General features: G+C 57.9%; 2 protein-coding genes across 3 annotated transcripts; one reads left to right on the plus strand and one right to left on the minus strand.

The window, feature by feature from the left end:
* The first annotated feature begins 1063 nt into the window (after window positions 1–1063).
* LOC103103282 (N-succinylglutamate 5-semialdehyde dehydrogenase-like) lies at window positions 1064–17603 on the plus strand. Of its 2 annotated transcripts, none has more exons than XM_056801195.1 (10): window positions 1064–1195; window positions 8988–9150; window positions 9594–9704; window positions 11348–11468; window positions 12952–13037; window positions 13737–13819; window positions 14366–14752; window positions 14843–15009; window positions 15398–15497; window positions 16612–17603. In XM_056801195.1, exons 1-9 carry the CDS (start codon window positions 1125–1127, stop codon window positions 15406–15408), a joined length of 1200 nt encoding a protein of 399 aa, XP_056657173.1. In that variant the 5' UTR covers window positions 1064–1124; the 3' UTR covers window positions 15409–15497; window positions 16612–17603. The 2 variants fall into 2 exon arrangements, with proteins under 2 accessions (XP_056657173.1, XP_056657172.1); XM_056801194.1 differs by having other exon boundaries at window positions 17128–17603.
* Window positions 17604–17748: 145 nt separating this feature from the next.
* ACY3 (aminoacylase 3) lies at window positions 17749–18939 on the minus strand. Its single transcript, XM_056801196.1, has 2 exons — window positions 18800–18939; window positions 17749–18083 (listed from the first exon to the last, which is right to left on the minus strand). Exons 1-2 carry the CDS (start codon window positions 18857–18859, stop codon window positions 17883–17885), a joined length of 261 nt encoding a protein of 86 aa, XP_056657174.1. The 5' UTR covers window positions 18860–18939; the 3' UTR covers window positions 17749–17882.
* Between the last annotated feature and the right edge of the window lie 2230 nt (window positions 18940–21169).

Consider the following 21169-nt stretch of genomic DNA (forward strand, 5'->3'; position numbering starts at 1 on the left):
GCATCTGCTCCAAAACGGAAGTCCAAAAGAGAGAAAAGAGACAGGGGCAGACACGATAGCCTTTTTTAGAGCCGGAACACTTGTCAGCTCTATCAGATCTCTGTGGCCTCCTTAGCGACCACGTGTGACTCTGTCAAGGTGTCGTGGCCCAATGGCTCCCAGCATGTCGGTAGAGTTGTGAATGGACCCAACCATTCTAGAGAACAATCTGGAACGATGCCTAAAAGACTAAAGTGGTGCCTAAGCTTTGATCCAACAATATTACTACTAATCGTATCCCACGGAGATAAAAAGAAAAAAATGAGACAGGACCTATTTGCACAAGAATGTTTAGAGCAGCTCTTTTTGTGGCAGCAAAGAATCGGCCAGCGAGGGATAGCCATCAGCTGGGGAAGAGCGGGCCAAGTGGTGGTACGTGATTGGGGAGAGATTATCGCGGAAGGCGAGCAGGAGGATTTCAGGAACAACCGTAAAGACTTCCTTGAACGGAAGCAAAGTGAAGTGAGCAGAACCAGGAGAACACGGAGCGCGGTAAGGGCAAACTTGTACAAGGATCTGCTGCGGATAAGAGCTGTTGCCAGCAGTACAAGGATCCGGGACAATTATGACCAGACATGTTCTCCGCCACCAGAGGGAAGTGAAGGGGCCGGAATGCAGATCCAGCGCACTGTTTCCCCGTGTTTTTCGCTTTTTCACGAGTCTGCTTTCATGGCAGGATGCATTCGGAAGCATGTTTCGCATGATTGCACACGCATGTATTATGTCGAATGGCTGACCGTCTCAGGGAGGAGGGAGAGAATTTGAACTCAGATTTTATAAGATTGATGTTGAAATGGTTTCTGCACGAGAAGGAATAGAACCTTATTCCCACAGCCAGCTGCCCCGGGCAGCCCGCTTCCTGGGCTTGGGTGGGTGGCGGGCAGGCGCTCCTCGTTGGCACCCACAAGCCAGCTTTTCGTCTTCCCTTCGCTGCTCATGAAAGCAATCGGGTGTGCCGCCGGGGCTTGGGAGGCAGAGCTGTGGGCAGGGTCTAGCCAGCAGGCGTGGGCTTGTCGACGACAACATTCACTCTTTCCCAGGGAGAGGCCGGGCAGGTCTGGCAGGCTTGGACCGAGGCGTCTGGCATGTCTGGGAAAGGAGGAAAGAGCTCCGGTCAGGAGCTGAAGCAGGAGCCCAAGCCGGAGCCGGAACCCCAGTAGGTGGTCCTTGGGGGGGCCTGAGCTCCTGGGGGGGGAGGGGGCATGGACCTAGAGGGAAAGAGTGCCCTTTCCCAGGAAGATGGGATCCTGGACTGACCCTGCTCAGGAAGCCAGTGGCAACACGGCTCATTCCTGGATGCTGAGGACCTGGGTTCAAATTCTGCGCTGCACCTTACGACCTGTACCAACTTCCTGCTTTCCAGGGGGTTCCCACCTCCATCTTTTCTTTGGGTCTGCTCCATAGCCTTGCAATTTGGCTGTGATTGCTCACGTTGTTTGCCAGGGGGGGAAACAGGACCCCAGTGGGTCAGTAGCAGCCAGCCAATGGTAGAGTTGAGACTAGAACCCAGGGCTCCCGACCCCCAGCGCAAGGTTCTGTAGCGCTTGGAGAGCCGAGACAGCCTCCGGCTTTGTCCTTGTGCCCTCCGCCTGTAGCCAAAGTGCAGAGCCTGGCCTATGGCCGCGGGGGCAGGAAGGACAGGCCAGGCTCGAGTCTTTGGCCGACGAGGCCCCGTCCGGGCGCAGGCTTGTGGCTCCGTCCCTCTCCTCCAGCCTCCTGGGAGCCGGGCTGGGCCACGTCCGGGGTGCCCAGGGCAGCGAGGGCCTGGAAAGCATCTCCTCCAGGTCTTCCTCTTACAGCCGAGAAGACCAAACGGGCGGGATGTGGCCACAGACTGCAGCAACCAGCGCTGGGCGCGCCAGAGGCGTCTGACTGGGAGCTCCTGCTCCAGCCCAGCATCTCCGGACCTCTGCCGCCCTCTGCTCCCCAGGGCAGGCAGCTCCTCATCCAACTAAGCCAGGATCCGGTGCATTTATTGAGCCCCTACTGTGTGCCGGGCTCTGTGGGGCTGCCGGAGAGACAAAGCAAGAGAAAAGCTTAGATTTGCACCAAGGACATAGCTAGACCCCCAAGTCAATGCATGGGAATTTGAGGTGAAGGGGAGAGGAGAGGAGCCACAGCCGGGAACCCAGGAAAGGCACGGAGAGAACAAACAGTCACCAAGCACTGCCGAGAGCACTTTGCTGCTACAACAACTCAGCAAAGTGTTACCCGTGAGAAAACTGAGGCTAACAGGGGTTCAGTGACCTGTCCAAGGTCACCCAGCTAGCAATGGTCTGAGGTCAGATTTGAACTTACGTCTTCCTGACTCCAGGTCCAATCTTCTATCCAATGCACCGCCAGCTATTGTTGGGGTTGAGGGAGGAAGGAAAAGGTTACAAAGTTTAAGCAAAAACCTGGTCTTAGTGGGCAGCTGGGTGGCTCAATGGATAGAGAGCCAGGCCTGGAGTAGACAGGTCTTGGGTTCAAATCTGGCCTCAGACACTTCCTAGCTGGGTGACCCTGGCCAAGTCACTATTGCCTAGCCCTTACCACTCTTTTGCCTTGGAACCAATATACAGTACTGATTCTAAGATGGTAGGGAAGAGTTTTGGTTTTTTTTAAACCTGGTCCTGGAGACATGATGGTGAAGTAGAGTGTGCTACTCAGAGGCCCTGGGTTCAAATCCTGTCTCTATCACTTACTGCTTTAGGAACTTTGACAAATCTTGTCTCTCTGAGCCTCAGTTTCCTCATCTGTGAAATGGAGGGAGTCAGACTTCATGCACTCTGAGGTCTCTTCTAGCTCTGAACTTTGGATTCTTCTTAGAGTTCACAGCCTCGTAGAGGACCCTGAATTCACCACCTCTCTGTTGAGCCTTCCGGTCATTGTGTGTGTCCTAAGTCTTTCTTAATTGCTCATTCTTACCACAGGAATATGGCATAAATTGTTCTCCTAGCTTGGCTCACTTCACTCTGCATCCATTTCTACAAGTTTTCTCAGGTTTCTGTCTAGCCAGCCCTTGGGCTTTTCTTCCCTTTGTAAAGTTGTTTACGTTTATTTTGTTAAATATTTCCCAATTATGCGTACCATTTTTAACAGTCATTTATTTTTATTTTTAAAAACCCTCACCTTCCATCTTGGAGTCAATACTGTGCATTGGTTCCAAGACAGAAGAGCGGTAAGGGCTAGGCAATGGGGGTCAAGTGACCTGCCCAGGGTCACACAGTTAGGACGTATCTGAGGCCACATTTGAACCCAGGACCTCCCATCTCTAGGCCTGGCTCTCCATCCACTGAGCCACCCAGCTGCCCCCTCCCTATGTATTTGGGAAATGGAGCCTTTAACAGAGAAACTTATTCTAAAAATCTTTCCCAATTTCCTATTTTCCTTTTAATTTGGGCTGCATTAGTTTTGTTTGTGTAAAAGCTTTTTTTTTATTTCAGGGGCAGCTACGTGGCTCTTTGGATAGAGAGATAGGGGATGGGAGATCCTGGGTTTGAATCTTGATCTTGGACAAGTCACTTGACCCCTGTTGCTTAGTCCTTGCCACTCTTCTGCCTTGAAACCAATATTTAGTATCAATTTTAAGACAGGCAATAAGGGTTTAAAATGCTTTTTAAATTCATGGAATCAGAATTCTCTATTTTGTTTTCTGTCATCTCTACCTCTTGTTTGGTTAGAAACTCTTCCTTTCCCCGTGGAATGTGACGGCCACGTTTCTACATGCTCCCCTACTTTACTTGATAGCACCCTTTTATCTAAACCATTCCTCCATTTAGACCTTATCCTGGTGTACAGTGTGAGATGTTGATCTATGATCTAGTCTAGTTTCTGCCAAACTGCTTTCCAGTTATCCCAGCAATCTTTTTTAACCCCTCACCTTCCGTCTTGGAATCAATGCTGTGTGTTGATTGTAAGGCATTAGAGTGGTCAGGGCTAGGCCATGGGGGCGAAGTGACCTGCCCAGGGTCACCCAGCTGGGAAGTGTCTGAGGCCAGATTTGAACCCAGGACCTCCCATCTCTAGGCCTGGCTCTCCATCCACTGAGTTACCCAGATGCCCCCAATCCTAGCAATTTTTGTCAGATGTTGAGTCCTTACGCCACAAGCTTGGATCTTTGGGTTAACCAAACTCAAGATTGATTGTTGTTCATCGTGTCCAACTCTGTGGTCCCTGGACCCGTGTTCGGCAGGTCCTTCTAGCTTCCACCCCTCCTGAAGTCCATCCAAGGGCATTTTTGCTGCTCCTATGGCACCGTCCATTCACTTCATCCTCTGCTGGCCCGTCTCCCTTTGCCTCCATCCTTCCCAGCACCGGAGTCGCCCAGCCGAGTCCTGTCTTCTCTTCACGAGCTTTGGGCCGGCTTCACTAGTTGTCATTACAGCCAAGTCTGACTTCACTGGTCCTCCTGCGGTCTGAGGGGCTCCCCAGACTTCTGCAGCTCCGCAATCCCAAAGGACTGACTTGTTGGCACTCAGCTTTCCTTCTGGCCCACCTCTAACGGCCACATGCAGCTCATGGAAAACCAGCCCTCGAATCCGGCCCGTGTAGACGCAGCGATGCCTCTGCTTTGGGCAGGCTGTCGAGATTTGCCCAGCTTCCTGCCAAGGAGCAAAGGCGCTTCCTGGCTCTGCTCTCTGTCTTGATGGTCTCATCCACCCCTCCCCAAGGGGCTCTGCTGATTGCCGGAGGGCCTTTTCTGCCCCTCGTGGCCTCCGTAAGCAAGATGTGGCTTCTTTGCGGTGCTCCTTTGGAGCCTGAACTCTCTGTCTAGTCTGTGGCTGCCCAAGCTGACAAGGATGGCCGCTGAGCCTTGAATGCCGACACCCCTCCTTCCGTGCAGTCTCTTCCTCCTTAGGGGACCCATTGGGAGGCAGCTTGGCTACAAACTCTCACATGGCTCTTTTAGGAAGTCGAGAGCTTGAACCAATTCCTCCAGCTGATTCCAATGTCTCTCTGTGCCATGTCCCTGGCATTGGGCTAAGCCTCTGACTGAGTGTGTCCAGCTGGTGAAGGTCCCCAGCGTCCAGGAGATATTTGGGGAGTCTCTAGCACAGCGACGGGCACCCAGGAAGTGCATGATGGCTGCTGCCTGACTGTCCTGGCGGTGGGAAAGCAGGCGTGCAAGGTGGCTCAAAAGCCCCCATTGCAATATGCCCTTCCTAATGTTAAATGTCAGGAATTTGTGCCTTGTCGTAATTCTAAAAAATTCTAAATCTGGGATCTTTGGACTTATCATAGACTGTTTTGCTGAGGTCATTTACCCCAAGTCTATTCCACTGATCCTCCTTTCTGTCTCTTAGCCAGTACCAAATTGTTTTGATGACCACTGCTTTATAATATAGTCTGAGATCTGGGACTGCAAGGCCCCCTTCCTTTGTATTTTTTTTTCTCATTGTTTCCCTGGATATCCTTGATCCTTTGTTCTTCCAAATAAACTTTGTTATGGTTTTTTTCTAATTCAGTAAAAAAGTTTTTTGGTAGTTCAATGGGTATGGCAATAATAAGTAAATTAATTTGGGTAGGATTGTCATTTTTATTATGTTAGCTCATCCCACCCATGAGCAATCAATGTTTTTCCAATTGTTTAGATCTAGTTTTAATTGTGTGGAGAGTGTTTTGTAGTTGTGTTCATATAGTTCCTGTGTTTGTCTCGGGAGGTAGATTCCTAAGTATTTTATATTGTCTAGGGTGACTTTAAATGGAATTTCTCTTTCTAATTCTTGCTGCTCAGATGTGTTGGAGATATATAGAAATGCTGATGACTTATGTGGGTTTATTTTGTATCCTGAAACTTTGCTAAAGTTGTTGATTATTTCAACTAGCTTTTTGGTTCATTCTCTAGGATTCTTTAAGTAGACCACCTTATCATCTGCAAAGAGTGATAGCTTCATCTCTTCATTGCCAATTTCAATACCTTCAATTTTTTTCCTTCTCTAATCGCTACAGCTAGTGTTTCTAGTACAATGTTCAATAATAGAGGTGATAATGGGCATCCTTGTTTCACTCCTGATCTTATTGGGAATGCATCTAGTTTATCCCCATTGCAGATGATATTAGCCGATGGTTTTAGATATATACTCTTTATTATTTTTAGGAACGACCCTTCTATTCCTATGCTTTCTAGTGTTTTCAATAGGAATGAGTGTTGTATTTTGTCAAAGGCTTTTTCTGCATCTATTGAGAAAATCATGTGATTTTTGTCAGTTCGCTAGTTGATATGGTCAATTATGTGGATGGTTTTCCTGATATTGAACCATCTTTGCATTCCTGGTATGAATCCTACTTGATCATAGTGAATGACCCTCCTGATCACTTGCTGAAGTCTTTTTGCTAGTATCCTATTTAAAATTTTTGCATCTGTATTCACTAAGGATATTGGTCTATAGTTTTCTTTCTCTGTTTTTGACCTGCCTGGCTTTGGAATCAGTACCATGTTTGTGCCGTAAAAGCAATTTGGTAGAACTCTTTCTTTACTTATTCTGTCAAATAGTTTGTATAATATTGGGATTAGTTGTTCTTTGAATGTTTGATAGAATTCACTTGTGAATCCATCAGGACCTGGGGATTTTTTCTTAGGGAGTTCTTTGATGGCTTGTTCAATTTCTTTTTCTGATATGGGGTTGTTTAGGTAATCTATTTTTTCCTCTGTTAGTCTAGGCAATTTATATTTTTGTAAATATTCATCCATATCACCTAGATGATTGCCATATTTGTTGCCATATAATTGGGCATAATAGTTTTTAATGATTGCCTTAATTTCCTCTTCATTAGAGGTGAGGTCTCCCTTTTCATCTTGGATACTACCAATTTGGTTTTCTTCTTTCCTTTTTTTAATTAGACTGATCAGTACTTTGTCTATTTTATTTGTTTTTTCAAAGTACCAGCTTCTAGTCTTATTTATTAAATCAATAGTTCTTTGACTTTCAATTTATTTTATTAATTTCTCCTTTGATTTTTAGGATCTCTAATTTAGTCTTCATCTGAGGATTTTTAATTTGTTCACTTTCTAGGTTTTTAATTTGCATGCCCAATTCATTGGCCTCTATCCTCTCTAGTTTGTCAATATATGAACTCAAGGATATACATTTCCCCGAGTACTGCTTTGGCTGCATTCCATAGGTTTTGAAAGGATGTCTCATCATTGTCATTTTCTTCAATGAAATTATTGTTTCTATGATTTGTTCTCTAACTAACCAGTTTTGGAGAATCGTGTTGTTTAGTTTCCAATTAATTTTCGATTTGCCTCTCCATTTATGCTGGTTAAACTTCTGAAGGAAATGATGATGATCAATGTTGATATCATTTCCATTGCCAGACCAAGTCTATTTTCCAGGGTCCAGTGCAGATGATTACAGGGAAGTCTCTTATAAGCAGGCTGGCCACCTGGTGATGAAACAGCTTTTGGTTTGGGGGGAGAACAGCTCATGCACTAAAGACAAATTTGGAAATAACCCCAGTCCTGGGTAGCCATGGCCCCTTCTGCAGTGATGGTGGCAGGTGGAGGAAAGAGAACAGAAGGGTTCTAGGCCATCCCCAAATGTCATTTTGATGGTTGATTCTGGCTTTTAGCATATTTCCCAAAGCTATGAGAAATTGTATTTTGTGGAACATTTGGTCATTACATATTATTCTACAGTTCATAGAGGCAGCTAGGTGGTATAGTGGAAAGAGCATTGATCCTGGAGTCCAGAAGACCCGAGTTCAAATTCTGTTTCAAACTGCCACTTGCTGTGTGACCTTGGGCATGTCACTTAACCTCTGCTTGCCTTAATCTACTGGAGAGGAAATTGCAAAGCATCCCAGCATCTTTACCAAGAAAACGTCACAGATGGTACATGGTCCACAGGGCTGGGAAGTCAGATACAACCGAATAACAACTAATCAAGAGTATTTGGAAAAGGACAACCAGGAACAATGAAGTGGTTGTGACATTCTGCGAGGAACAAGACCATCCAAATCAAAGCGAAATGCACCCCCGACCCTCGGCAGCACCTACACAGGGATTAATAAGTGGTTGTTGATGGACGATTGAATTTCATGTGATTATATTGAGCTCAGGCTTGTCAAAGGTTCAGTGATCCTGGCGGCTGCCATCCCCTGGGGCTTTGCTTTATTAGATGAGTTTATCATCAGTGGCTTTTTCTAAGGCACTGCTAGAAAGGCGAAGCCACCCAAGGCCAACCGCAGATCCCTGGGGACCACCCGCCATCTTGATGTCAAGCCATTAACAATCCCCCAGTCTACCCTTGCTGCCATCTGATCGGATTCTGGTCCAAGCCAGATCCTGCCATCTTCTCCCAGAGAACAGGAGGTGATACTTCATGAAAAGCTTTGCTAAAATCTGAAGCAAACTTCCCAGCCTTCCTTTCCTCTCCTAGTTTGGAAATTTTGTCTTAGGGAAGCCACGATGGCCCGTTGTCGTGACCCCTTTCCTATTTATATCTTTGCCGACCCCCTCTGGCAACTCATCCTTTAAGGCCCAACTGAAAGGTCACCTCCTTCTTCCCTTCTCATCCTGGTCAATGATGACCTTCTTCCTGAGGTCTACTAAGGGTTTGAGGTTGGATTTGAACTCAGGTCTTACTGACTGCATTTAACAAATGTTTGTGTATTGACTTGTCTTTCCCATGGCTTTCTGAACCCTCAGAGTCAGTAGGCTTGGACTCAAGAGAGAGTTTCTCTGGAGTCTTCCATAAAACTCTTAAGAATACTCCCAGTAGGGGTAGAGGCTGACTTCCCTGAGATGGGGAAGACTGAGGCTCCTCCAATAGGCCAAGGTAGGCAGTGGAGGGCCTGCTTCCAGGCAGGAGGGGACCGGCGAGGGCAGCCAAGCCCTGAGACTCTCTGGGAGGAGCGGTGGGGTCCCAGGGAGTCCCAAGGGGTCTCAATACAGGCAGGGGGAAGCGGGTCATCACTGAGGCACTGTGAGCCCCTGTAGCAAGGCCTGTCACTCTCTGGGACAGGACAAATCCCTACGCAGGCACCCTGAAGCGACTCCGGGATGCCTTCGACTCTGGAAGAACCCGTCCAGCCGAGTTCCGAGTTACCCAGCTCCGGGCACTGAGCTGCTTCCTGAAGGAAAACCGCAAGTTGATCTTGGAAAGCCTGAAGAAGGACATGGGCAAGGTGGGGAGGGGAGGAGACGAGGAGGAAGAGGGAGGGAACGGTGGGGGCAGAGGGGGCCAGACGGGCCCTGGGCTCCTGGGTCCAGGCCGACCCTGGAGGACTGCCAAAGCAGGAGAGGAGGCCAAACCAAAGTGGGGACTGGGACATCGTGTGGAGTGGAGGAAATACTGGGTTTGTGGCCTCCAGAGGTGGGTTTGAATCCTGCTCTGTTTCTTGCCGGGAATAGAAATCCGGGCAAGTCTTCGAGCCTCTCCTGGCTTCTGGCGAGTGACAGGGTTGGCAGAAGACTCGAATTCAGAGGGTGGGACTAGACAAGCTCCAAGGGCCCTTGGGAAGAGATCTTCTGGCTTCCGTGTTCTGGGCTTGCACCCAACTGCGCTTCCTTCTCCTCCCCTCCCCGGGGGCAGGAGCACTGAACATCTGTCCGGCTCCTCTCTCCCCAGCCAGCTGTGGAGGCAGATGTATCGGAGATTGTCTTGTGCGAGAGTGAAATCAAGCTTGCTCTGAACAACCTCCACACCTGGATGAAGGATGAGAAGGTGGAGAAGAACTTGGTGAGGACCACAGAGGAGGGAAGGGAGGATGGGCTGGCTCTGAGGGAGAGCAGGCCCTCCTGGCTGACTTCCCACATCAGGGTCCCTTCAGAGAGGGAGCCGAGGTCTCCAGGCAGGCAGCCAGGCAGGAGACTAACCTGGGTTCCAGTCCTAGAGTTGCTGCTCACCCACTGGGTGACTCTGGGGCTTCAACGTCCTCTACTATAAAACCAAGGCAAGAACACATCCTCTGGCTCCCTCAGGGTAGGGGAGGAAAATGGATGAGAAAGAGCACCCTGGACAGATCATGGGCAGCAGGCAGGTGGGAAAGGAACCACCTTCCTGAAAGGCCTATGGGACCTTGGAAACAAGGGCCATGGAGCCAAAGCTTCCTAGCAATAAGAATAGGCCAACAGTAAAGTGGGCGGACTTGGGGTAGTGAGTTTCCTGTCATCAGAAGTGGAAGCTTCAGGACTGCCTATGTGAGTAGCCTGCAACAGTGGAGACTGGACACAGTTTTCATCCAAGATGGAGAGTCTGGCCCGTCACTGGCTCTGGCCTACTTGGGCTAAGTCTCCCCTGGTTTGTTCTGTTTCTGTTTTAGTTTTAGTAGCCAATTTCCACAGAAGCTCTCCAAGGCGATATGATCCAAACTGTCTCCTCCCCTTCCCTCCCCCATGCCGGAGCTGGCAAGCAATGCCACCGGCGGCTTATACACGTATTTCACACAAAGCCCATTTCCATAATCTTCCTTTCTGTAAGTGAATCATCCTTTAAAGCCCAAACCCCCAATCCCGTCCCCAAATACCCTGCTCCTCCCCCAGCCCTTTCTCTGGAGGTGGGCAGCATCCCCAGAAGGTCCTGGACCATTGGGATGCTGTTAGTAGCCTGTCTGTCTCATGCGAGCATTCCACAGGATTGTTCTAACTGTTCAACGTTCTCCTGGTTCTGCTCACTTCACTCTGCATCAGTTCCTGGAGGGCTTCCAGCTCTCTCTGAAATCATCCTTTTTATCATGCTTTAACAGTATCCCATCACCATCACGTACCACAACGTGTTCAGCCATTCCCTGGTCCAGGGACGCCCCCTCCATTTCCAATTCTTTGCCACCACAAAGAGCGCAGTTATGAATATTTGTGTACAAATGGGTCCTTTCCCCCTTTTTCCCTTTCTCCTTTAAAAAATCTCTTTGGGGTACAAACCCAGCAGTGCTATGGCTGGATGAAAGGGCAGACAGTTTTTTAGCGCCCAAAGGGCATCGTTCCAAATTGCCCTCCAGAAAGGTTGGATCCATTCACAACTCCACCAACAATGTATCAGTGTCCCGATTTGTCACATTCCTCCAGCATTTATCATTTTCTTTTACTGCCACATTGGCCCATCCGATAGGTATGAGGTGGTACCTCAGAGAACTCTCCCCTGTTTTGACCCAAGTTGGAAAGATTCTGTCCCTGTTATTGGTCCTGGTCTACCTGGGCAAACTCTCTTTTCCCCTCTTCCTTCCTCAATTTCCCACTGCCTGAATGAGGTGGACAGAGGGAGAAGGAGAGATGCCAGCCCACCTCTGCTTCTCTGGGCTAGTTCTCTGCATTTCCCTTGGGTACGTTGGGATGTACATCTGGCCTGAGGTCAGGTAGCTTCCTATACCTCCCCCTTGTCAACAGGCCTCCCAACTGGACTCAGCTTTCATCAGGAAGGAGCCCTATGGCGTGACCCTTATCATTGCCCCATGGAATTATCCTTTGAACCTCTTGCTGGTGCCTTTGGTGGGGGCCATCGCTGCAGGTAAGAAATGGGCTGTTGATCAGAGGATGCCTGGTCTCTACTCTGGCCCAGCTCCCACTCCTCAGGCTCCCTGACGTGGGCCTTCTGTGATCTTCAGTCTTCTCTTCTGTAAACCAGAATCATTCCCATCATCCTTGTCCTCCCTGCCCCATGGGGGCACTTGTTGTCTGGTAACCCCAGTGAGCTCATTCCTGCCTGGGATTAAGGTTTTTAGGCACAGTGGATAGAATGCTGGCCTTGACTTCATTCAAACTGTGCCTTGGTTACTTCTAGCTGGATGACCCTGGCAAGTCATTTCCCTCTTTATTCCTCAGTTTCTTTATCTGTAAAATGAGAAAGATGATCCAAACAGACTTGGGAGGCTTCTGCTCTTCTGGAGCACAAGTTTCTGGACCACCTTGCATCCATTTGAGCCATACAGCAGCTCCATTTTATAGATGACAAAATTGATGCTCCAAGAGGAGCGACCTCCATGCCTGGGGCCACACAACTAGTAAGTGGCAGGGGCAGGACTTGAACCTGGGGCTCCTGGATTCTAGGTCCAGCCTCTCCCCGACACTGTGTACTGAAGCAGCTGGGAGTCCCTCCTCCAGACTCAGGGATGCGGCTGTTCATCCTTCCCTTCAGTTTTCAGGAATGGGATTCAGCATCAGGGCTCTCGGCTTGCTTCCAGGGAACGTGGTCTTGCCCACATCTCAGACTGTGTCTTGGTCCACGTGGGCTCTGTCTAAATGCCAGATCACTTGGGAATCTGGCCCAGGCCGTCCACATCTATGAGGCCTTTGGGGATCCTGGCTCCTGCAGCCTCTCAGAAGAGTACCAGACTAGGCTTGTACCTCTCTGCCCCCACTAATACTGGGGCCCCGGGGGCCCTGGGGTGCTTTTCAGCGCCACTTCCAGGGTCCCAGCCCTTAGAGAGAAGGGACACCCCAAGCCACTACCCAAAGGCTTGACCTTTCCCCACTAAGTGCTAGTTTCCCCCAAAGTTCCCCACAAGGAGGCCATTCAGCCAAACAGAAGTGTCCCCTGTTAAGCACTTATTAAGCGAAGCACCTACTAGGTGCCAGGCACTCTGCCAAGCCCTGGGGCTCCAAAAAGAGGCCCATGAAAGTCCCTGCCCTCGGGGAGCTTACAGCTTAGTGGGTGCTTAAGATATGCAGAGCACTCCATAGCTCATTTGATCCTCACATCAGCTCTGGGCAGCCCCCATTTTAAAGAAGAGGAAACTGAGGAAGACAAAAGGGAAGTGACTTGCCCAGGGATGCTCCTTCTCCTTCCTCTCTCCTGGTCCCCCTTCTCCTCATGGCCAGGCAGGGTTGGGGGAGATGCTTTGCGGAGATAAAGAGCTGAGGGGAGAACCCAGAAGAGCCAAGGAAAGGCCAGAGAACGGGATGGAGGAGAGCCCCCCCCCAAAAGAGGAAGGGAAGGCCACGTCCTCCCAGGAGGAGTCACAACGGGCCTCTTCTTGACTCCCTCCTGGCAGGAAATTGTGTGATTCTGAAGCCCTCTGAGATAAGCGAGAACATGGAGAAGGTCATTGCCAAGGTGCTGCCCCGCTACCTGGACCAGGTGAGGGGGCCCGAGCCGGGGCCACCATCTCCCCCGAAGCCTGGGCCTCTCCTCCGGCTGGGCTCTCCCTGAGCCGCTCTGGAAGGAGGCAGAGCAGAGGCTGGAGGTTGGAGTCCCACCTTGCATTTCTAGGAAGCCCGCCAGGCTCCCTTTTGAGGGGACACTTGGGGTTTGGGGTAGGGGCTAAGGGAAGGGGAGGAAGAAAAGCCGGGACCTGGCTGGGTGGGGATGGAAATGGAGGGGAAGCCGAGAGTCAAGGGTTTTGGAGGTGAGGACGCTCCGGGCCTCAGTTTCCTCATCTGTAAAACGAGATGACTTCCAAGGACTCTTCCAGCTCTGTCTATGATCTAGGCATGGAGACCGTGTAGCTCGGCCTTGCCCAGACTCCTCAGCCCGATCTCCAGGCCCCCCTGGAAATGGTCCCCCCAGCTCCCACCTTGGGGGGGTCCCCTTCCCTTGGAAGGATCCTCCTCCCCAGCCATCCTTTGCCCTGAGTTTCCTCAGAGGCAGGGGATCTGGGTTCCAATTCTCCCTTTCCTCCTTAATTGATGGGTGAGGGTGGGATGGTCTCGAAGGATGCCGGCTTCCAGCTCTGACCCGGAGGGCTCCTTCCTCGCCTCGGAGGACTGGTCTGGGGGTCGAGGTCGGGGTCCCTGGCCAGAAGCTGTTGGGCCTGAGCCGTTCTGTTCTGGCTTCCAGCACTGCTTCGCCACGGTAGTGGGGGGGCCCCCAGGAGGCCACGGCGCTGCTCCAGAACAAGTTCGACTACATCTTCTTCACAGGTGAGCCAGAGCCAGGGTGGGCCTCATCGCTCCCTGGGGCCCAAGGACCTCCCTTGGGGGGGTGTCGGGTGCCTGGCTGGGGGGGGGCAGGTAACCCCCAGACCCTGCCACAGGCTAGCCTAGGCCCCTCCTCCACGGACAGAGAAATGGGGGGGGGAGCCTCAGGGCCGGGAAGGTGCTTTTTCCATCTCCTTCTGTGGCACCTCCGTGCCCAGCCCCCGCCCGCACCCCGGGCATTCTCAGCACCTCAGAGGTGTGCAGAGCCTGACGCGGTCAGAACATTTTCTCGCCTATTACCTCAGCAGATCAGCCCCAGGAGGGAGGGGGGAGAAGGGGAGGGGAAGGGGGAGGCAGGGTGTCATTTCCCCATTTGAAAGATGATGAAACTGAGGTCCTGAGGAGGCACGACTGGGAGCCCAGGCCTGCGGGGGTGACCCCAGGGCGTCGGGGCCAACAGGATCTCGGGGAGGAGCCTCAGGACCGCGGTCCCACCTGCTCCGGCCGAGGCGGGGCTTTTCCTCTAAGGGGGGCTCCTCCCGTCCCCAGGGAGCTCGAAGGTGGGCCGGGCCGTCATGGCGGCTGCCTCCAAGCACGTGACCCCCATCACGCTAGAGCTGGGCGGGAAGAACCCCTGCTACGTGGACGACGACTGCGACCCCCAGAACGTGGCCAACCGCGTGGCCTAGTTCCGTTTCTTCAACGCGGGGCAGACGTGCGTGGCCCCCGACTACGTGCTGTGCAGCCGGGAGACGCAGGAGAAGCTGCTGCCGGCCCTGCAGCGCGCCGTGACCCAGTTCTACGGGGCGGACCCCCAGCGCTCCCCCCACCTGGCCCGCATCATCAACGACAAGCACTTCCGGCGGCTCCGGGGGCTGCTGGCCAGCGGCCAAGTGGCCATCGGCGGCCAGTGGGACGAGCGGGAGCGCTACATCGGTGAGTGGCCGCCTCCCTCCCTCCCTCGGGCCCACCTGGGGGGGCGCTGGCGAGAGCCGCGGCCTGAGGCCTCCTCTCTGGTCTGGGCAGCCCCCACCGTGCTGGTGGGGGTCCAGGAGACGGACCCGGTGATGCAGGAGGAGATCTTTGGGCCCATCTTGCCCATCCTGACCGTGCAGAGCCTGGACGAGGCCGTGGCCTTCCTCAACAAGAGGGAGAAGCCCCTGGCCCTGTATGCCTTCTCCAACAAAGCCCAGGTGAGGGGCGGGGAGAGGGCCGCAGGGGCGGGGAGACTTCCGCTCTGGGGCGGAAAAGCCTTCTCTTCTGCCCTCCTCCGTCCTGTGTGTTGGCCCGGCCATGGGGACCACGTGACTTGCCCACGGTCCCTCGAAGCGTCCGGGGCCAAATCTGAACCCAGGACCTCCCGGCTCTCCATCCACGGAGCCACCTTCCTGGCCCCAGCACAGCCGTAGCTTAATCCATGTAGCTTGGGGCCTCCCCTCCTCACTGCCCCGGGAGCGCCGGGCCCCAGGAATGACCCCTGGGGGGACCTTTGCCCCACATCTCGGGAGTGGAGAGCCCCTTCCTGGCCGCCGGCTCCTGCCTCCACGCGGGCCCCCTCTGGGGGCTCCCCGTCTCTCGCAGGTGGTGAATGAGGTTCTAGAGCGGACTCACAGCGGCAGCTTCGGGGGGAACGACGGCTTCATGTTCATGACGCTGATGACGCTGCCTTTCGGGGGAGTCGGTACGTTCGGCCTCGGCCTCGGCCTCTGGGCTGGGCACACACCTGGCGCCTGGAACCCGGGGAAAGGGAGCGCGTGGGCTGCGCCCAGAGCCAGGGCTGTTCCCGGCTTGTCCCGGGGCCAGGGCTGGGGGTCCGGGCTCTCAGGCTGGGGTCCAGCCTTGCTTCCAGTTTCTCCTCCGCCCACGCTTGCCGAGCAGGATGTGGAGGGGTCCCGGCTCGGAGGAGGGGCCCGAGGGGGGGGACGGACGGGGGGGGGGGGGACGGGGGGGCCCAGGCGGGGCCCCCATAGCAAACTGGTACAACCAGAAAGGACGGCGCAAGGAAGGAGCCCTCCGAGAGCCTCCCAACCGTCACCCTCTAACTACCCTGCCAGAGCTTGGAGCAGAGGAGGCAGGGCGGGAGGCTTTTCAGGGAGCCCGGGCCCACCGCCCTCATTGCACAGAAGGAGAAACTGAGGCCGGGGAAGAGAAGGGGTTTGCTAGGTAGCCCGGGCAGCCTGCAGCCGTTCTAGATCCGCCTCAGGGTCTGTCTGGGAAGCCCCCTCACCTGGTGCATTCCCTTTCCACTTCTCCCCTGGCCCGGCCTTCCCCTCCGTACTCCTGGGCCAGGCTCTGCATTCCTGGCTTTGCTTGAGCCCCAGCCTCTCCTGGGAGCCTGGCCTCGTGTCCTTTGAAATGTCAGAGCCCCTTCCTTGCTCCCCTTTCTCCCCCTCCTCCTTCTCTTCCTCCTTCTTCTCCCTCTCCTTTCTCCTCCTCCCCCCCCCCTCCTCCTCCTCCCCCCCCCTCCTCCTCCTCCTCCCCTTCTCCTCCCCCTCCTCCTTCTCCCTCGCCCCTTCTCCTCCTCCTCCTCCCCTTCTCCTCCCCCTCCCCCCCTCCTCCCCTTCTCCTCCTCCTCCTCCTCTTTCCCCCCTCCCCCCCTCCTCCTCCCCTCCCCCTCCTCTCCCCTCCCTCCTCCTCCCCTTCTCCTCCTCTTTACTCCCTCCCCCTCCTCCCCCTCCCCCTCCCCCTCCCCCCTCCCTCCTCCTCCCCCCCCTCTCCTTTCTCCTCCTCCCCTTCTCCCCCTCCCCCTCCTCCCCCTCCCCTCCCCCTCCCCCTCCCCCTTCTCCCCACCCTAGATCTGAGGCCTAGACAAGCTTTCTGGAGATCATCCCTAACCACTCCTTCCCAGGATACCAGAATGAAGAAAATGCCAAGACCCGCCTAAGGTGGCTTCGGTGGGAGGAGCCCTGGGGAGTGGCTGCCTCTGCCTTCCAATCCCGGCTCCCCCACTGATGGGTGACGAGAGCCTCTTTGGTACCTCGGTTTCCCCGCTTGTAAATGAGGTCGCCGGATGCCGGTCTCTGGCGGCTCTGCCCTCTTCCTCTTTCCCGCCCCTCCGCGGTGCCCCTCTGCGTCCCACCTCCCCAGGGCCCTCCCCGCTTCAGCCACTCTGTTCTAAGGCCTGGGATGCAGGTCCATCCCGGCTCCGACTCGTCTTCTGGGTCTCGAGCTCCCTTGTGCCTCGGATCTCCTGGGCTCGGCGGGGCCGAAGGTGCCTCCATCTCGGACCCTTTCGGGGCCCGGGCCGGGGCGGGGAGCCGGCTGGGGTCTCCCGGACGCCCGCTCAGCCGTGTCCCCGGCCCCTGTTGCAGGTCTCAGTGGGATGGGCCACTACCACGGCAAGTTCACCTTTGACACCTTCTCCCAGCGGCGCGGCTGCCTCCTCCGGAGCCCCCGCCTGGAGATGATCAACCGCTTCCGCTACCCCCCCTTACTCCGAGGGTCACCAGAGGCTCTTGGTGTGGCTCCTGGACCACAAGCTGGCTTCCCCTGCTCCATCCTGTGAGCCCCTCCGGCGCCCTCGGGGTTCCCTGCCCTGCGGGCTTGTGAGCTCCCACGTCCTGCCTGACCCCACCACGGTCACCTCCTGGGCCTCAGGCCTGCCCACCCTTCCCGGGAAGAAGAGGTTCCTCTCCCAGGATGGCCAGATGGCAGGTCTAGCCCTGGAGAGGAACTTGGGGCTGGTCGAGGTCAACGTTCTCATTTCATGGAGGACGCATATGAGGCTGAGAAAGGCAGTGACCCCCCCAGAACACCCAGGTATTAAAGGGCTGACACAGAATTCAAACCCGCATCCTGTGACTCCTTTCGTGGCGCCACACGGCCTCCTCTGCAGGAGAACGCACCCGACGTCACCCATCACGCCTAAGTCAGGGACTGGCTTTCCTGGCTGTAGATTCTGCCGCCATCCCTCACCAAGCTGAGTCAGAGGCTCTGTGTGCATAGTTTAATAACTGGGGGGCGCCGTTCGGAGTTCTGAGGTCCCTTCTGGACCGGCTGGGCCCGCAGGAAGCTCCTCGAGCGTGGCCCTGCGCCGCTGCTTCCCCTTGAGTCGCCGGGGCCAGCCTCAGGACGGCCCGGGGGCCTCCAGAGCCCGGACCGAGAACGTGTGCTTTTCCGTCTTGATGAAGGCTATTCCCTTCTCGTAGTAGGCAGCCTCGTTGATGAAGGCTGGGTAGACAGTGGCGTCCCCTTCATAGCAGATCTCCTCCCCACTGAAGAGCTCAAAAATGGGGTCTCCTGGCTTCAGGGGAAGGAAATCTCTATCCTGAGCAAGAGAGGAGTATCAGGGAAGACCTCGATGTAGGCTCCAGACCAGAGGGAAGCCAAGTCAGGAGGGAGGCAGGGAAGCCCAGTAGAGAGAGCACTAAGGGGGCAGCTAGGGGTGGGGGGCTCAGGGGATGGAGTGGCAGGCCTGGAGGTGGGACGTCCTAGGTCTGACACTTCCTGGCTGTGAGACACTGCACAAGTCACTTAACTCCAGTTGTCCAGCCTTTACTGCTCTCCTGCCTTAGAACTTATATTTAGTATCAATTATAAGACAGGATGGGGGGGGGGGGAGACAGACAGACAGACAGAGAGACGGAGACAGAGAGAGGGAGGGAGGGAGAGACAGAGAAGGAGAGAGACAGAGAGGGGGGAGAGAAAGGGAAGGGAGAGAGAGAAAGAGGGAGGGAGGGAGGGGGGGGAAGAGAGAGAGAGAGAGAGAGAGGGAGGGAGGGAGAGAGGAATGCTGTATAGAGAGCTGGCCTTGGAGCCAGGAAGACCTGGGTTCACATCCTGCCTCTGACATGTGCTGGCTGAGTGACCCTGAGAAAGAAGATGAGGATGACTGTGGAGTACACAGAGGGAAGGATTGGAAGAAGGCTGGAGAGGCAGCAAGGGGCCAAGCTTGCAAACAGAAGACACTCAGGCATCCTCAGCTGGCCCTGGATATTCCCTCAGAGCCCTGAGGGCAGCTCCCTGGCCTCATGGAGAACTCACCTGCAGCTTGGGATGGACAAAGCCCAGCAATTCCCCACCAGGTCCCCGAGGAAAGTCCATGGACCCTGCAGTCTTATAAGCCACAATGTCAAAAGCAGGGAAGGAGGTACCTGGTGGGGAAGGAGAAGGGAAAACACAAAATTAGAACTAGAGAAGACCTCAGGGAACTTGTTGTCCAGCCCTCTCATATTACAGATGGGACAACGGGGGCAAGAGCTAGATAGTGGTAGAGCCTGGATCTTGAACATAGGTAAGGGCTAGGCAATGAGAGTTAAGTGACTCACCCAGAGTCACACAGCTAAGGAGTGTCTGAGGCCAGATATGAAGCCAGGATGGCCTGCCCATAAGCCTTTCCATTCGATTTGGGGAGGGACCAAGGCTGCAGAATCTGCAGCTCACTCCCCTGCCTCATGGGGGGGGGGGGGGGGGGGGGGGGGGGGGGGGGGGGGGGGGGGGTGGGGGGGGGGGGTGGGGGGGGGGGGGGGGGGGGGGGGGGGGGGGGGGGGGGGGGGGGGGGGGGGGGGGGGGGGGTGGGGGGGGGGGGGGGGGGGGGGGTGGGGGGGGGGGGGGGGGGAGGGGGGGGGGGGGGGGGGGGGGGGGGGGGGGGGGGGGGGTGGGGGGGGGGGGGGGGGGGGGGGGGGGGGGGGGGGGGGGGGGGGGGGGGGGGGGGGGGGGGGGGGGTGGGGGGGGGGGGGGGGTGGGGGGGGGGGGTGGGGGGGGGGGGGGGGGGGGGGGGGGGGGGGGGGGGGGGGGGGGGGGGGGGGGGGGGGGGGGGGGGGGGTGGGGGGGGGGGGGGGGGGGGGGGGGGGGGGGGGGGGGGGGGGGGGGGGGGGGGGGGGGGGGGGGGGGGGGGGGGGGGGGGGGGGGGGGGGGGGGGGGGGGGGGGGGGGGGGGGTGGGGGGGGGGGGGGGGGGGGGGGGGGGGGGGGGGGTGGGGGGGGGGGGGGGGGGGGGGGGGGGGGGGGGTGGGGGGGGGGGGGGGGGGGGGGGGGGGGGGGGGGGGGGGGGGGGGGGGGTGGGGGGGGGGGGGGGGGGGGGTGGGGGGGGGGGGGGGGGGGGGGGGGGGGGGTGGGGGGGGGGGGGGGGGGTGGGGGGGGGGGGGGGGGGGGGGGGGGGGGGGGGGGGGGGGGGGGGGGGGGGGGGGGGGGGGGGGGGGGGGGGGGGGGGGGGGGGGGGGGGGGGGGGGGGGGGGGGGGGGGGGGGGGGGGGGGGGGGGGGGGGGGGGGGGGGGGGGGGGTGGGGGGGGGGGGGGGGGGGGGGGGGGGGGGGGGGGGGGGGGGGGGGGTGGGGGGGGGGGGGGGGGGGGGGGGGGGGGGGGGGGGGGGGGGGGGGGGGGGGGGGGGGGGGGGGGGGGGGGGGGGGGGGGGGGGGGGGGGGGGGGGGGTGGGGGGGGGGGGGGGGGTGGGGGGGGGGGGGGGGGGGGGGGGGGGGGGGGGGGGGGGGGGGGGGGGGGGGGGGGGGGGGGGGGGGGGGGGGGGGGGGGGGGGGGGGGGGGGGGGGGGGGTGGGGGGGGGGGGGGGGGGGGGGGGGGGGGGGGGGGGGGGGGGGGGGGGGGGGGTGGGGGGGGGGGGGGGGGGGGGGGGGGGGGGGGGGGGGTGGGGGGGGGGGGGGGGGGGGGGGGGGGGGGGGGGGGGGGGGGGGGGGGGGGGGGGGGGGGGGGGGGGGGGGGGGGGGGGGGGGGGGGGGGGGGGGGGGGGGGGGGGTGGGGGGGGGGGGGGGGGGGGTGGGGGGGGGGGGGGGGGGGGGGGGGGGGGGGGGGGGGGGGGGGGGGGGGGGGGGGGGGTGGGGGGGGGGGGGGGGGGGGGGGGGGGGGGGGGGGGGGGGGGGGGGGGGGGGGGGGGGGGGGGGGGGGGGTGGGGGGGGGGGGGGGGGGGGGGGGGGGGGGGGGGGGGGGGGGGGGGGGGGGGGGGGGGGGGGGGGGGGGGGGGGGGGGGGGGGGGTGGGGGGGGGGGGGGGGGGGGGTGGGGGGGGGGGGGGGGGGGGGGGGGGGGGGGGGGGGGGGGGGGGGGGGGGGGGGGGGGGGGGGGGGGGGGGGGTGGGGGGGGGGGGGGGGGGGGGGGGGGGGGGGGGGGGGGGGGGGGGGGGGGGGGGGGGGGGGGGGGGTGGGGGGGGGGGGGGGGGGGGGGGGGGGGGGGGGGGGGGGGTGGGGGGGTGGGGGGGGGGGGGGGGGGGGGGGGGGGGGGGGGGGGGGGGGGGGGGGGGGGGGGGGGGGGGGGGGGGGGGGGGGGGGGGGGGGGGGGGGGGGGGGGGGGGGGGGGGGGGGGGGGGGTCCAAATATGTATGTTTATTTTATATGCAGGTGGTACAGTCCATCCATTATATTGGATGCTCCTTGAGGGCAGGGTTCCCTGTTTGAAGCTTTTCTGTAAGC

The sequence above is a fragment of the Monodelphis domestica genome, chromosome 6 (genome assembly GCF_027887165.1).
Source record: "Monodelphis domestica isolate mMonDom1 chromosome 6, mMonDom1.pri, whole genome shotgun sequence".
In the NCBI taxonomy this organism is placed as follows: domain Eukaryota; kingdom Metazoa; phylum Chordata; class Mammalia; order Didelphimorphia; family Didelphidae; genus Monodelphis; species Monodelphis domestica.

Bases quoted from the DNA above. Each gene is read 5' to 3' on its own strand.
- ACY3 (XM_056801196.1), bottom strand. From the start codon at position 18,859: ATGGACTTTCCTCGGGGACCTGGTGGGGAATTGCTGGGCTTTGTCCAT. The intron at 18,084-18,799 runs GTGAGTTCTCCA...TCTCTTGCTCAG, and splicing joins TTGTCCATCCCAAGCTGCAG to GATAGAGATTTCCTTCCCCT.
- LOC103103282 (XM_056801195.1), top strand. From the start codon at position 1,125: ATGTCTGGGAAAGGAGGAAAGAGCTCCGGTCAGGAGCTGAAGCAGGAG. The intron at 9,151-9,593 runs GTGGGGAGGGGA...CTCTCTCCCCAG, and splicing joins TGAAGAAGGACATGGGCAAG to CCAGCTGTGGAGGCAGATGT. The intron at 13,038-13,736 runs GTGAGGGGGCCC...TCTGGCTTCCAG, and splicing joins TGCCCCGCTACCTGGACCAG to CACTGCTTCGCCACGGTAGT.